Source organism: Alligator mississippiensis, chromosome 1 (assembly GCF_030867095.1).
Source record: "Alligator mississippiensis isolate rAllMis1 chromosome 1, rAllMis1, whole genome shotgun sequence".
Lineage (NCBI taxonomy): Eukaryota > Metazoa > Chordata > Crocodylia > Alligatoridae > Alligator > Alligator mississippiensis.
Window position 1 is genome coordinate 327,728,443 of NC_081824.1, and position 15,295 is coordinate 327,743,737.

Sequence of the window (15,295 nt, forward strand, 5' to 3'; positions counted from 1 at the left end):
AGAGACCATACCAAATAGTATTTGATGCTAAGGTGGGAGAGAGCAAGGCAGAACTTGGACATAGACATGGTGGTGTCTGGTGTTTTGTAGCAGAGTTGTGGGAGGAGAAAGTGGTCAATATTTGAGCGGGAGAACAGAAAGGAACAGAGCTGCCACCAAGCCCATTGGGAGATGGTAGCTGGTCTGGGTCTTGGAGAAGGACCGCTAAGGTTCAAGGGAGGAGGAGAGCCTAGTGTTAGAGAGGGATCACAGATCCCAATACAGCACCAACTGTTATCTTTCTAGGTCCTGATTTTAAGCTTGCTGCAAAGATACGCCACAGCTTCAAGGGCCTGTGGTGGCCAGGCTCAGTCACGGATCCTGGTCTAGTTTTTTATACAGGCTGCTGCTATCTGGCTTCTAGGCACAGATTTATACCTGCTTACACCTGTAAGGGGAGAGGCTGACCACACAACAAGGTCTGCAGCAAATCATAGGCTACTAGGCCTTTTTTCACTTGCTTGTGAACACTTTAAAAGGTGTTTAATAGTGCACAATTGACCTGTACAAAAATGGGAGAGGAAATGAAGAATACTGTGTCCTTGAAGACTGCAGGGAAATTCTGAAGCAGGCAGAGAGTAATTACTTTAATTGGAATGTGGCCAAGACATCAGGCTTATTTTTTTAGAGTGTTACATAGGAACTATAATGACTTGCATGGTCAAACCCTTGAATTTGCATAAAAACATGGTTCCATTCCTTCCGCTTCGCAGCATGTTAACCAGGAAGAATCTACATTATTTACACTCACTGAAAGCAATTCTAAAACACAGAATTAATTGGTGTTTTGCTTTAGTTAAGTATGCAGGATTGCACCTACTATTTTAATTCAGTGAGCCAGCTCTAATCTAAAAATGTAATCATTAAACCACAAACAAACTAAAATTCATGCTGGACTTATTTGGCATTAGCAGCCTTACAGCCCCTTAAAGAAGATAGCCAGCAGAACTACCTTGCAGGAGAAACTAATTCCCAGTTCTGAGAATTCTTTAGTAAAGAGTTTATGATGCTAAAATAATGTGCTGCAACATTCCTCTTCAAAAACAATGCAGAACTACTTGGTAGATCCTACACTGGACTTCAAATGCCATATATAACTTTACCAATCACAGCTGAGATATCTCAAATAATTCACCAGTGACCCTTAAGAGTTAAATGGTAAACTTATGATCATATACAATATAATAAAAGCATTGCCATTGTACAATATGTCCATCTAGTTTTATGGTACTGTGTGTTTTATTTTAAAAATAGAGTTCAAACTTCATTTTTAATAAGGTGCAACATATGTATACCATTTTTTACAATTAAAAAACAAGTCAAAACAATATTTACTACTATTCAATCAATATATAGGGGTCTTGTACACTTCCTGAATAGTATTGTTGTCTGCTTCATTCCACCATAAAAATTAGTTGTTATTACAGTGACAGTCAGAGAAAGGTCTGGTTAATATTACCCATGTTTTGCACAGTAACAAAGGCCTCCTGGTGCAGATCAGTGCACTTACATATCACAAGTTGGGTATAACTGAGCACAGTTCACACATAACCATGGTGTGAATACTAGACCACCATGGTTCACACATAACCATGGTGTGAATACTAGACTTTCAGTATTCAAAGATTGTATTCATCTACTCAGTTCAACATCATCTTAGTCCAATAACTGGAAAGCCAGCATTGAACTGTAGTTGCATATATTGAACATTATGGCTAGGTATAGATGTTCGCGAAGATTAGGGGAAGGTTAGATCATGTTAAAAACGGCCACCTGATCTAACTTAGTTAACTCAGGTTCAGACTTTACACTTAGATCCCTAGTTAGGTCAATCAAAGTTCAAACCATACATAAGTTTAGGAAGTTTAGACTGGTCTAGAAATAGCGAACCCAATCTAAGTTAACCCTAACTTAGAGGTAGTCTAACTTAGATCAGGTCTAGCAAGACTGATCTAATTAATGTTCTGTATAGTTTCTGAACCAGCTCCAGGGCTGGGAAAGCCCAGCTGCTGGCCTGGGCCCCAGGGCTGCATTTTTCCCCACTTCTTTTTCCCCACGATGCATGCCTCCCCACTTCTTCCCAAGCCCCACCCACAGACCCCACCAGCCCCCAATCTCTTTCCAACCCTCCCTGCAGACCGTAATTGCCCCCCTAATCTCCCCAAGCCCTTCCCAATTTAGCTTAGATTGGGTGGCCATTTTTAAATTGAATCTAACCTCCCCGGATGTCTGTATGTATCCAAATGTTGAAATGACTACCAGACTCTATGACTACATCTTCAGATCAACGGAATTGGTTAAATATGTATGACTGAGATCTATATCTGTATCCATTACTCCTGAAATGCATTTTGGGCATACTATATATTGATAGAAAACACTGACTGAGAATAGTATGGTAAAGGGCTTGTGAAGGGAATGATGTAAAATGTAATTTATAACTCCAGAGATGGCTACACTGCAAGGAAGTGTGTTCTTAACTCAGTTAAAATAGCAGTGAAGACAAGGTAATCTGGGGATAGGTGGTCCCTCAACGCTTGGAGTGCAGCCCTGGCTCTGAGTGCAGCCTGGGTGAGCAGAGCCCAGTGGTGAGAGACTCTGCAGCCCCACGGAGCTGAGTCTGGTGGTGGGAGGCAGGGCAGAGCCACTGGCCAGGGCTGTGCTCTCAGTGGCTCTTCCACTGGCTCTCCCATCACCTCCCGCTGCTAGGCTGAGATCCATGGGACTGGTGGAGCCGCTCAGAGCACAGCCCTGGCTCTCCCCCACCTCCCGCCACTGAGTTTCACTCTGAGTGGCTCCACCAGTCCCACAGAGCTGAGCCTGGTGACAGAGGCAGCGGGAGGCAGGGGAGAGCCACTGGCCAGGGCTGTACTCAGCAGCTCCGCCACTGGCTCTCTACTACCTTCCACTGCCAGGCTCAGCTCCATGGGGCTGTGGAGCCTCCAGCAGCCGAGCTGTGCTCGGAGCCAAGGCTGCACTCCAAGTGGCTCTACCAGCCCCATGGAGCTAAGTTTAGTGACGGGAGGTGGAGGGAGAGCCAGTGGTGTAGCCACTCAGAGCATAGCCCTGGTGAGCACAGGAGGCTCCACAGCCCCACAGACCTGAGCTTGGCAGTGGAGAGACAGTGGCAGAACCATTTGAAGTGCAGCCCTGGCCAGTGACTCCGTCCCGCTGCCGGCTGCCAGGCTCAGCTCCATGGGGCTGCAGAGCATCCCACCACTGGGCTGTGCTCACCAGGGCTGCACTCAAATTGGCTCCGCCACTGGATCTCCCACCATGTTCAGCCACCCGGCTGAGCTCCATGAGGCTGGTGGAGCCACTTGGAGTGCAGCCCAGCAGTAGGAGGCAGGGAGAGCCAGGGCTGTGCTCTGAGTGGCTCTGCTAGCCCCACAGAACTCAAATTGCCCTCCCAGCACTGCTGGACTCTTCCCAGGGGTGCAGGCCCCCAGATCTGCACACAGGATGACAGGAGGCTGCCAATGGTGCCTGGGGCCAGCAGCAGCACCAGTCTTCCCGGTGCTAGGTGCAGGCTGTGCCCAGCACCGGTCCCAGGCAGCAGCGGCAGTCTCCTGTCATCCTGTGCACAGATCTGGGGGCCCGCGCCCCTGGGAGGAGTCTGCCACAGCCCTACAGTGCTCCTGAGGGCACGGGCCAGATCTGCGTGTGAGATAACAGGAGGCTATCGCTGCTGGCAAGTGACACAAGTTTTGCTTTTAGCAGTTTGAGGTGTGGTTTCCCAGAAACCCCTGCACCTAGCTCTTTAAAACTTGGCAGACTTCATGCCCTCAAAAGGGGATACCACCCCTGCAATTTTCATCAAAATCAGGCAAGAAATGACAAAGTTATAGGCATTTTCATGATTCCCCACTATAGCCCATGGGCAAAACATCGAAATGCGTCGAAACAATGAAACAGAACAGTGCTTCAAAATGAAAAGAAATGATGAAATGAAACACTGTCCCATCAAAATGGTGAAACAGAAGTCAAAACAAAACCATACTATTTCGCACAGCCCTAGAAAATAGGTTGAGAACCACTGCTCTAATCACACCTTTGTGACTTGGAGAGAAAATTGTTGCATGTTTCCATGAACAAGTCTTTGTATAGATAGACTTGGGGGGCTGTGGGGTATGAACACCTTAAGTTTAAAACCACAGGATACCCACAGCTTGAACCCAAGCTGTTAACCCTAACTAGTACCAGATTAGTTTGTATTCACTGTTTGTTTTGCCAGAGTTGCCTCAAACAGGTACACCAGTCTGAAGTCAGAACACGTTATTGTTTCTTTGCAGCAGTGACAGCCCTTGCTAATTGTTTACTACTGTAATACCATTAACAGATCATATGTTAGCATATCTTGTAACCAATGCTATCAAAAATAGTTGGAGAGGCAGCCCTTCCCAGTAAAGGAAGGAGTCCCCTCAGTTGTAACCCCTATCCTCAATCAGCAAGGGGAGGAAAGAGGGAAGAGGGCCATGGATCAGAATCTAGGGCCCTCACCTGTCTTCCAGGGCACTGTTTATCCATTAAAGCCACAGAAGCAGGACTCTCCTGCTTTTCTTTTCCTCTGGCTTCACTTATCCCTCTGGTTGGCCAGCTTTTATGAGTTAGATGGAGGATACAATTGGCTCTTTCTAGCCCACAGCCCAGTGTTTAGGGCACTCTCCTAAAAAGTGGGAAACATGAATTTAAATCTCCTCAGGGTGATGGGCACCTTTCTCTGGGCTAGTGGCCTAACCTCTAGGGCTACTGGATGGTGAAAGGTATGAGAGAGAATCCAACCCCCTTCCCTCCACCCTACCCATCCCATTTTTTTTCTCTGGCCATACTTTTAAGGCCTTTTACAGAGATACATACTTGCCCAGCTGAAAATGTTTAACCATAGAGTATAAATGGCTCTAGAGAATCCCTTCCACGCATGCTCATAAGGACAAATTTAGTCCCACAGATGGGAATAGGATCTGATATCTGTGCAATTGGCAGTTAGATGTCTTTAGGCAAAATGGGATTTTGAGGAAAAAATGCCTACATTTTGCATCTACCCTGGCATCAACTTTGGAAGGTTTAGCATTGCCACCCTAATGTACTCAGATCTCTTTCCTACCACAAGCTTTTAAACCTACATTTATGTGAAGTTAATTGAAAAAGAGGATAACGACAACAGCAAAAGCAAAATCTTAACTGCTTTTCTGACCCCTTGTCCAAACAGGGTGCTGTGGAGGGTTGCAACTGGAATTCTATACATGGCACAAGCTGCCTTAAAAAGTGGCAATTTTAGTCCTGTTAGGGTAAACACAAGTAACCTGTTAGCAAATGCAGACAGTTGCCAATTAAAGGATAAGAAGTTAAATGGGAGACAGAAAACACTGCAGAGTTTCTCTTGTCTGTGGAAAAAAATGTTTCTTTTGTTGACATTGTGGAGAAACACCCAACTCTCATTTAGAGTCAGTGGAAGCTGGGTTTCGTTCCTCTGTGCTTTTACACATCACTCCCATTGACTTTTGCACTCTCTCCAGGGTAATAGTAAATTACGTAATACTAAATACAGTACCAAAAAATGCAAAACTTGCATAGAGAAATAATGAATCTTTACAAATCAATTAGTTGCTGCATTTGAACACTAGGTACAGAGAGCTGAGTGACAGAATGACTGAACTACTGGTATTTAAGTAGAATGGCTTCAAGCAGGGGGCAAAGGACGAGAGGGTAAGGGGGTGGTGAACTAAAGTGCATTCTTGCAGCTTTAATTCCACTTTAATTTCACATTACTTTTTACAAAAATAGATGGAAATGACAAATTTCTCCATAAATAGGATGATTTTTTCTCATGAAAATACTTCCGTATAATTCTGTAGCAAATAAATAACCATGACTTCAGTAACAAAACAATCAACATGACTCCTACACACTCATTTCTCTAGTTTAGACCTCAAAGCTCGCTTATTTATAAATATGTTTTCTAGTCTTCACCTCTGTCTAGTGAGTTGTTGTGAATGTTGGTGTATTCCTCTGGTGCTCCTGGCTGGTTGTTGCCACACACCATATTACTTACACCTCCTCCATCCATGCCAACTGAGCTGTTAGGAAACTCATTAAGGAAACACAGCTTGATTTTTGCAGCTGTATAGTTTCAGAATTGCCTACCTGATTTAATTAAGTGCCATCCTGCATTTACTCCCCTGTCATAGCTTGGGCCTGTCCTCACACACTTTTTTTTCTCTTTAAACAAAATGAAATGCCATACGTAGCCTTTACATTACTCTGGAAGAGATTCCTTCAAAGTTATTTCTTTCCATCTCCTCTTACCAGCCTAGTTAAACATGATAGATTCAGGGTCCTGATTTGCCATTTGAGCCATATGTCTCAAGACATCCTTTTTAGTTATAATGCCCAGCAGCCTCCTACAAGAAGAAAGAAATGAAAGAAAAGGTTGCAGTTATCCATTTTTCCTGTCCTGATGTAGGTGCATTTTTAAGAGCTTCCATATATCTCATATGAACCTGCACAGCTGTCGTTGCTCAAAAAGAATGATAATATTTACAAAACAAAATCCTAGAAAATGTGTTTTTCACTATTGTGGTTATCATTGTATATTATAAAAATGAACTGTCATCAATGTCATACATTTTTGTATGAGAAATTATATGGGGTAAAATTCACACCATTCACTCCCACCCCCATACCCTGGTGCAGAGGGTGAGCAGCACAAGACACTATACAGAAGTACCACTTACATTGTTTAAGTGGTGCCTAAGAAATTTAGCCAGGCCCAGAATGCCAACATATATTGTGTTTTAAAATTCTGAGAGCCTCACTCTCATTCAAGAGTATCTTACTATTCAGGGAGGTACTCTGACAATTGTGAAACTAAATAAGAAGTTGCTACTCAACAAGAGGTATCGAGTTTTGGAATTTGGCCCTTAATAATCCTTGATTAGCCGGGCAGAGACTGCCTGGATGGGCCAATATCTTCATGAATCTTGAGGGGCCAGAAAACTTCCTAGCTTTTCACACTTCCAGGTAGCAATCTTTCCCAGCTCATGAACCCTTCTAGACATTGGAGCTTGGAACCACATCATTCTGATAGCAATCTTGCTTTTCACTTCAGTCACAAAACATGTGGTTAATGCTTTAAGACTTGCTAGAGCTAAAAACCAAGAACGATTTTTTTTCCAGAATCATGAGTCCCCAATGAAACACTTTAAACCTTATTTTGACAGCTCCTGGGCACACACAGTCAACTAACAGACACTGATACTTGGCACTTCTGAAAGAAGCAATTGTTATTTTGCTGCCTAAACTTTAGACACCCAAGTTTGAAAATGATAGCTCAAATCTTGATAGCCTATTTGTAAAAAAAGGTAATCACTAGATCTTGAATTGCACTGTGTCCCCAAGACGTTTTGAGCATGTCCACACAGGGCATCTGTTCATGTGCTCTGGGGCGAGGGGGTGGGTGTTTTACTTAGAGAACTCCTGAGAGCTACTCTAATTAAAACGCCTGCAGCGTCTCATGTATACAATGCCCCATATTTCAAGATGGCAGCAGGGACACTGCTGAACAAGCTTTAGTTAAAGTGTCCCCGCTGCCATCTTGAAACACAGGACGCTGAACACATGAGTCACTGCAGCATCTAAGCAGAACACTCCAGCAGACTCGATAGATTGAGTCTGCTCTGACAGGTCCTGATTACAAAGCACCAGAGCACATGCAAAAGTCTCCAAAGTCTCTGTCTGGACCCAAACTAAGCCCCACCCACTGATTCTTATTTGGGTGCCCCAGAGACCAGAAATTACGTGAGCAGAGGCTATTGGAGCATGCAACCCAGGGCCCAGCTTGATAATCTAGCCACAAACAGGCCTTCATATCTAGCAGTAAAAAATTAATAGAACATCCAACACTAGAAATGTTTCTGAGAGAGGGAGCAGTACAGGCATTCAGCCTGAAACTCTTCCCCTCTCCTCGTGCCCTCCTGACGCTGACGTGATCTTGGTCTGAGGAAAGCATGGGGCGTAGGATCTGCTTTTGGTCTGGAGAGTGAGCAGGGAACAGCAAGGAGCTGCTCTTCCACTCGAGTCCACCACTTCCATGGTATATCTTTGCCACCTCTACCTAGGAGGCAGCAGAGGCCAAGGGAAACCAACTGGGACCAGGACCTAGACTTGAGGACACAGCCTCCCCATGTCAGATTATCAGTTCCTGGGTTTTGCAGTCCCTACCACACTGCTCAGCTGAGCAGCAAGGACAGCAAGGGAAAGCCAGAGGGAGCTCCCCCCACCCTATTTTCCCCATATCAGAGACTGCCTGGTTTGAGGAGGAGACAGGGAGCAATGGGGAAAATGACCCAGCCCATTCCCCACACACAGTCCCCAGCTGAGTAACAGTCAGAGAGCAGCTCTTGCTGATCCCCTCTCTTCCTGGACCAGACCAAAAAGGCAGCATACAAGTTCCCTTGCAAACTATCTTGAAACTCAGGAGAAATTCAATTAATACTTTCATGTTTCTCATTTGTACCAGGAGAATGATGATTCTCCTAATAGAAATGTAATATGGCTTCTGTTTTAAGAGAATGTAAGAGTAGTGCAAAAAGGAAGTGGAGGGGCAGGGGACCTGCCTACTGAAAGCTGCTCTGGGGTGCTACCAGGCCATGTACACAAACAGAAGCAAATGGGCTGTCCTAAAGTTGGGAGGAAGGCTGTATAGACCTCTAAAACCAGCTTGATTTATTTGAGAGAACTTCCCTAATGTAGACAAAACCATGTTTTCACCCATTTGATTCTATTATTGCTCCTAATCTTTTTTTCCTTGTGTGCTTTTTCTGGACTTTTAACTCAAGGACTTCTATTTTCACCACAATCAAACTGGGCAGATTTATTTTCCTTTGTTGCCATCTACATTGTGATAAGTACTTCACACCCATCTTAGCTTGCCTGGGAATCTAGGAGCAAACAAACTCTTTGCAAGCAATGCCTCCAAAAAAAATAAATAATAATATTTACCCAACTGATTTCATAGGTGATTGTTTAATTAGTTATTGTCTATAAATTACTTTGAGCAGGGAAAACACTATGTTATTATTGCTTATTATTATAGCAAATTAGCTATTTCCCTTTCCTCCACTTTTAAGGGTATTTGATCATTCTGGCTCACATGTACATGCACTTACCCACTGCGAGTGACAAGACACTGTCGTAGTCCAAGTTTCCGAAAGATGTCCACCACTGTCTCCATCGGTGTGTGGTCAGTGACGGTGAAAGGGCTCAGGTTGAGAATGCGCCGTAGTTTCAGAGGATGAGGGCTGTTGGGTGGGAGCTCTGGGGGATCTTCTGTGAAATGCACAATGGAATTGCTCACTACTCCATCCTGACGCTGTCGTGCATTCTCTGTATGACAAAGAAAGAAGGCAAAAGTTAGACCAAAGTCAATAATAACTGACACATCCTCTCTTTGCTCTTCACATGCCAAGGTGCTAGAATAAGGAAATACAGAGCAATCTTTTGCATCTCATGGGACCACTATAGTAATTGGATTGATATTATGATGCAAACGGAATTGCATCATTAACATGCCCCTTTTTATTCTGCTTGGGACTTTCTCTTTTCCAATGTGTTATTTCTTGTGTTAGGGCAGAGCTGTCCAAATGGAAGCCCATGTGGCCCGTGGGCCCCTGCAGCCACTTCTCCTGCTGCTTCTCCCACTGAAGCCCACACAGTGGGGAGCCTTGTGCTGCTGGCTGTGTCCAGCAGGCAGGGGAGCCACACACCACCACTGCTTCCTGGGAGCCACTGGCATTACCTGCAGTTAGGGACCATGTGCTACTAGTGCACTCCAGGTGGCAGGGAGGTATTCTAGGTGGCCGCCCTGCAGCATGCGCTCTGTAGGGTCTGGCTCCCAGCTGTGCCAAAGTTGGACAGCCCTGTAGAGGGTATTGGTCGTTGTTTGAAAATTCAAATATTTTGACACTATTAGATTTACCAAACTACACAATGCAACCCCAATGTACAAAATTCACTCAGGGTGTCCAGGTAGGGGGGTGCTCTGACATGGCAGAAATGTGGAACTTGTTGAATACTTAGTGAGCAGTCTCTAATGTGCACCTGATTTAGACTGAGGGGTATGCGATGTGGAGGGAAGGGAACAGCCGGTGGGCCTAGACCACTATACCGTAATCTGACAATGAACAACAATTCAAAGAGTGTGTAGGAGACATGGTTATTATTACCAAGCTGCCATTTGCTCTGCCCATAAGATATGGAACAGATTCTGCTTGCCTCAATACTCTTCACATGAAGCTTAGGCATCTAGACTTAGTGTGGGAGAAGTGTGAGGGGAGATGGTATTCCTGCTTTTAAAAAAGAGTAGCAATAGTAGGAAAAATGAATTCAAATACATCATGTATTTGACCATATTCCAATTCAAAATCCATTGCTGGCACCTTGATCCAACTACAAACTAAAACTGGCAGCATGCTAGGCTTTTATGACTATTCTGTGCCTTCCACCTTAATGTATGCCTTTAACAATTGTTGTTAGACTAGAAATGACTGATCTTCTTTGTACTTTTCTCCTCACTGGCTGCTCGCTTCCTGTTCAGCTGCATGTGGTGCTAACAACATGAGAGATGAAATCCCAGGGATGATGATAGATACCACCTAAACATATCTTATGGGTCTTTTTTTCATCCCAAATCTTAGAAAATGGTTAGAATGATCTCCTTTGATTGATTCAGGTTGCTTCTACTCTTGAGCGGTACAGCAGCTCATACTTGATGCAAATGTATATATTCTCAGAGCTTATTTCCATCAATCAAAGTACAGAAACCTGCTTCTTTGACTTGTAATATGCAGACAGTAATGATTTCCAACACATTCAGCTGCATTATTTTCCCTTTAAAGATCATTCTGTTGTAATATTGTTGAAATCAGAACTTCTCTGGTTCAAATCTAATATCACTGTAGCATGTGACTTTCAACCTTCTCACCCTACATATTACACATCCGACTGCAATTTACAGGAACAACGTTAACTTTGCCTTGTCTTGTTTTGATTTGTACATCTCATTTTCAAGAGTGGATGTGTCTGCACAGGTCTTTGCCATATTATGTCATGGTAACAAGATTTGCATTCACCTAACTGAAGATGGTTTATCTGACCCAAAATAAGAATTGTTCCTTATGTAAGGAAGCTTAAATAAGCGAGCAAGTTGCTTACCCGCCTTGATCTACACTCAAAGCAAATAACACAGGCATTTTAGTTACCATTTCTTTAGAACCAGTACCTCCTGCTTCCAAACTAGCAGTGACAATGGTATGAATGACATTGAATGACCAATGCCCTGATTTTCTACCTGGAAGTAAAATTTCTATCTAGATAAAGTGTTCCTGTAAATGACAGAGTAAGACTGAACCAAATTGAGTACTACCACAACAGTGGCAATATTTATACAGTTTAAAAGATGTGGGAAGTCAGAGAAGTGGTAAAATGGAATAATCACACCTATTCTTGCAGTTAGTGCATATGCAAAACAAACCTAACATAGCCCAAGGAGCAAAGCAGCCTCAGTACTACTGACTGTACTAAAATGGAGAGATTTATAGGAAAAGACTCTTGCCTAGAAAGCAAATTAATTCCTTTAAATATGGAAATGAACCAAGTCCTGATCACATAAGCCTCAAACATTAACCTACCAGATCTAGGTTACTCTTTGATTGTACACTGACAGCTTCTCACAGCCAAAAAAATGTACTGCATTAAAAAATGTTTCCAAAATTAAAGGCAATCACATTTAAGACATATTACCTGGTCGTGGCCAGGTAGTGTGATTACACTGACATTGATAGTAAGAAAATGGGAATTGACTCTTCAATTCTTTTGCAACCAGAAAAAAAATCCCTGTTTCTTTCATAACTAGCATGATATCAGATATCATGTCCGCGGTGTGGAAAAGACCAGTCATGTATATGTGTGGTTTAGTTGGTTGTGACTGAGGTGGCTAATGAGATCCTAACTGAGGGAATACATTGGGCCATGCTTGAAAATGGCTTGAAGTCCTTCAAAATACCCACTGTCGTAGAAGTCACACTTGTAGAATCAGTTTTTTAGCTAATTTGTTCATCTGCAGCCTTGGAGACTTCAAAAGAGATCACGTGCTAAAATGCTAGTACTGTACTGTGCAGGTGACTCACAGCTTTCTCTGTCCTTTGCATCATCATCCAGGTAACTACTCAACTTAAATCAGTATTTTGATATACAAAGAGACAAACCTTATGCACAGAGCAGCACCTAGAATCAGTGTGGTGTGAACATGAATCTGACAGAAGTTTCTGATACAAGTGGTGTGATGTGAGATCAACTGTGTGGTTTCCAAATAGCTGCATTTACTCCCCATTGCAGTCATCATTCAGCAAAAGGGGAAAGAAAAGTATTACAATTAGATAAGTCCTGGGTATTTTAGGAAAGCTAAATCTCTGAAGAAAAGATTGATAAGATTTGGTACATCTGCACTTTCCCAGGGCATTAGGATTTGTCTAGCTAAGGATGGCTCAACCTCCAGCTCACGGGTCAAATGTGGCCAGCAGAGCCATCTCATTGGGCCCGTGGGTCTCCCCATGGGTTAGGAAATTTGGTGGCACGGGAGTGGTAACCATTAATACAGCCACCTTCCCTTCTGCCAAAATCCCCAAGTCCAAGCCCCATGTGCCTAGTTGGAGCCTGACTATGCACCATTCCCCTATGGGGCCAGATCACCACCCCCGACCCCTTTGCTTCTGGATTAGAGCTGGGCCATACCACTTCCCCACCCAGGGGCCAGGTTAGGGCAAGGTTATGTCCTTTTCCACCCATGGGGCTGGGTTGGGGCCAAGCTATGCCTCCTTACCCTGCAAGGCCAAGTTGGAGCCAGGCCATGCCGCTCCCCACCATTGGGCCAGGTCATTCCCCCTCCACTTGCAGCATTGGGTTAAGAAATTAAGCATAACTATTCAGGAGAAAAAAGGTAGAAAAGTATGCCCCCTATGATGCTTATTTAATCAATGTTTTCATAATTAAAATACTATAAGGGAATATCTAACAATGGGTTTGGAAATGCTAATGAACAGTAAGAGAATGTAGGAAGGGTGACAACCCAGCAACTCTCCCCTGAAGTGGTGGGTAAGAGCCTCTGCTGCTCTACGGGTGAAACTGATTTGTTTGTCTACACGTAGGAGGTTTTAGATGCCTGCATGTTCTGCCTCCAATAAAGATTTGAATAACAAATCTCTGGGCAAGGCTCTGTTCTCTTGCCATTGCTGGGGGTTGGGGTTCTCATGTAATAATTCTTAATTGATTTTTAATTCTTGATTCTGCCTCAGGCCTGTCAGGCACTCTTTTTAATAGTGCTGATCAGAAAGCATTTTTTTTTTCTTATGGACAATTTGGGGATCAAAGTAACCATTTTCCAGTGGGGAAATAGTTTGGATAAAAAATGTTGGCAGCTTTACTTTTGATTAATTTCTTAATTAATGGTGCAGAATTAGACAGGACCACACATTCACCTCTCCCAGCATACAAAGCAGTCAGATTGCTTGTTCAGCAGCAGTTTCAAAAGGTTTTATTCCTGACATTTCAAACCCATTTCAGGGGGTTCTTTTAAAATAATCATGCAGCTTTTCTAGTCACTGGCATGATTGCAAAATAAATGGAAAAGAATACCAAATCACAGTGGTAGCTAGTGTAACACGCATTACATGGCTACACAGGCTAAGTACAGGCAGTCAAAAAGCCTGAAGCTGAATTGATTCAATCTTTACAGGTTAGTCTAAGCTGCATAAGCAAGTGAGCAGACATTTATTTTGATTCTGGAAATGCAGTCATATGCCTGCAGGGGCTCAGAACAGAAGCTGAGGGGTGCAAGAGCATGCCTCTCTGCTTGGCTGGAGCAGACAGCCTGAGCCAAGCCTAGCCTGCCCACCCTCTGAGGGAAGGTTTGTGGGGGAAGTGCAAAGTATGCTGGGATACTGGGGGACTGTGAGTTAACTTGAATCTGGAAGGCACCTGCGACATAAGTTCAATACACCAATTTAACTTAAATCAGTTAAGTCTGATACTGCATCCATCCAGGTTTATCTGAAACCTGTTTTGGCCATTTTGAAAGTGGTTTATGTGCACTTAACTTTAATTGTGTTACAGATGTGAACTGGTTTCTGATTATTTATACCAGTTTATGTATTCTGTCCCTAGCTACAAAGTGCAAGAAAGCCACAGAAGAGGCTCAGTGCATCCTAGACATGTATTAAGGTTCTGCAAGAGAGTACAGAAGACATTTTAAAAATATTTACAAAGAAAACAATAAGATACAAACTTTAGGCATTTTATAATGTATCTAGAATTATTAAACTCACAGCAGTAAAATGAGGTCCAAATAAAACACAGAGTTTTTCCCTTCCTAATACTTTATATTTTTGGTATCACAGCTTTTCTGGAAGGGGGAAGTGTGGGAATCAAATGACTGAAGGATACTTATTAACAATCAATTTAATTGTAAGATCTAATCATTTAGGCAATATCCCTTTAATACAGAAGAACATTTGAAAAAAAAAAAGCACTTGGCTTTCAGATCATGCATGCTGTCAAGTTTTATTCTAGCTTTGGGAAAAGTCCTTGTACGTAGGAATGCCAATTATCAAAATAGCTCATATTTTCTATTCACAGATTCTTTTTTTTTTTCTAAAGAGCTCAAGAGCTTCCCCTGCTCCATTCTTCTGAGTGCACAGGGTCTACAGGGTCACAGCCTCTGCAAGATTTAAATAGACCTATTTAAAAGGTAATCTCATTTCAAGGAGATTTTGATATGTTGCGATTTGGTTTCATTCCAAATTTAAATGAAATCCAAAAATGTCAACATTCCCTGAGAAAGGGAAAGCCTTTGTGTCCAACTCTCACAAAGTTTGCCTGGCTTGTCTCCAGTGCTGCTATACACCTTGGAAACCTTGATGGTCCTGAATTGGGAGCAAACTACCACGGTAACTAGACCAGACATATGGACCATGGAAAGCCTGAGGACTCAGGCTACTGAGGAGATGGTAGTTTGGAAGCCAGAGCTCACATTATCCCTATCAGGCAGGCTTCTGAAAAGCTGGGCCCCTGGAAACCTGTGCTTCAGAGGAACCAGGCAGGAAACATACCTTAAAACAAGTTTCCATTAGACCTCTGCCTAATGTGGCTTCCACATAACCATCCCCTCTAAAAGTGTAGACTTTGATGAATAAGCATATTCTGA

General features: G+C 43.2%; 1 protein-coding gene across 1 annotated transcript in view; it reads right to left on the bottom strand.

The window, feature by feature from the left end:
* Positions 1-2,138: 2,138 nt before the first annotated feature.
* Positions 2,139-15,295, bottom strand: part of CLCN4 (chloride voltage-gated channel 4) — a 60,621-nt gene continuing 47,464 nt past the window's right edge. Inside the window, exons 11-12 of the mRNA XM_059720924.1 lie at positions 9,207-9,423; positions 2,139-6,440 (exon numbers count right to left, since the gene is read on the bottom strand). Coding sequence (XP_059576907.1) covers positions 6,350-6,440; positions 9,207-9,423 — 308 coding nt within the window. The 3' untranslated portion in view covers positions 2,139-6,349. The remainder of the gene's footprint in view (positions 6,441-9,206; positions 9,424-15,295) is intronic.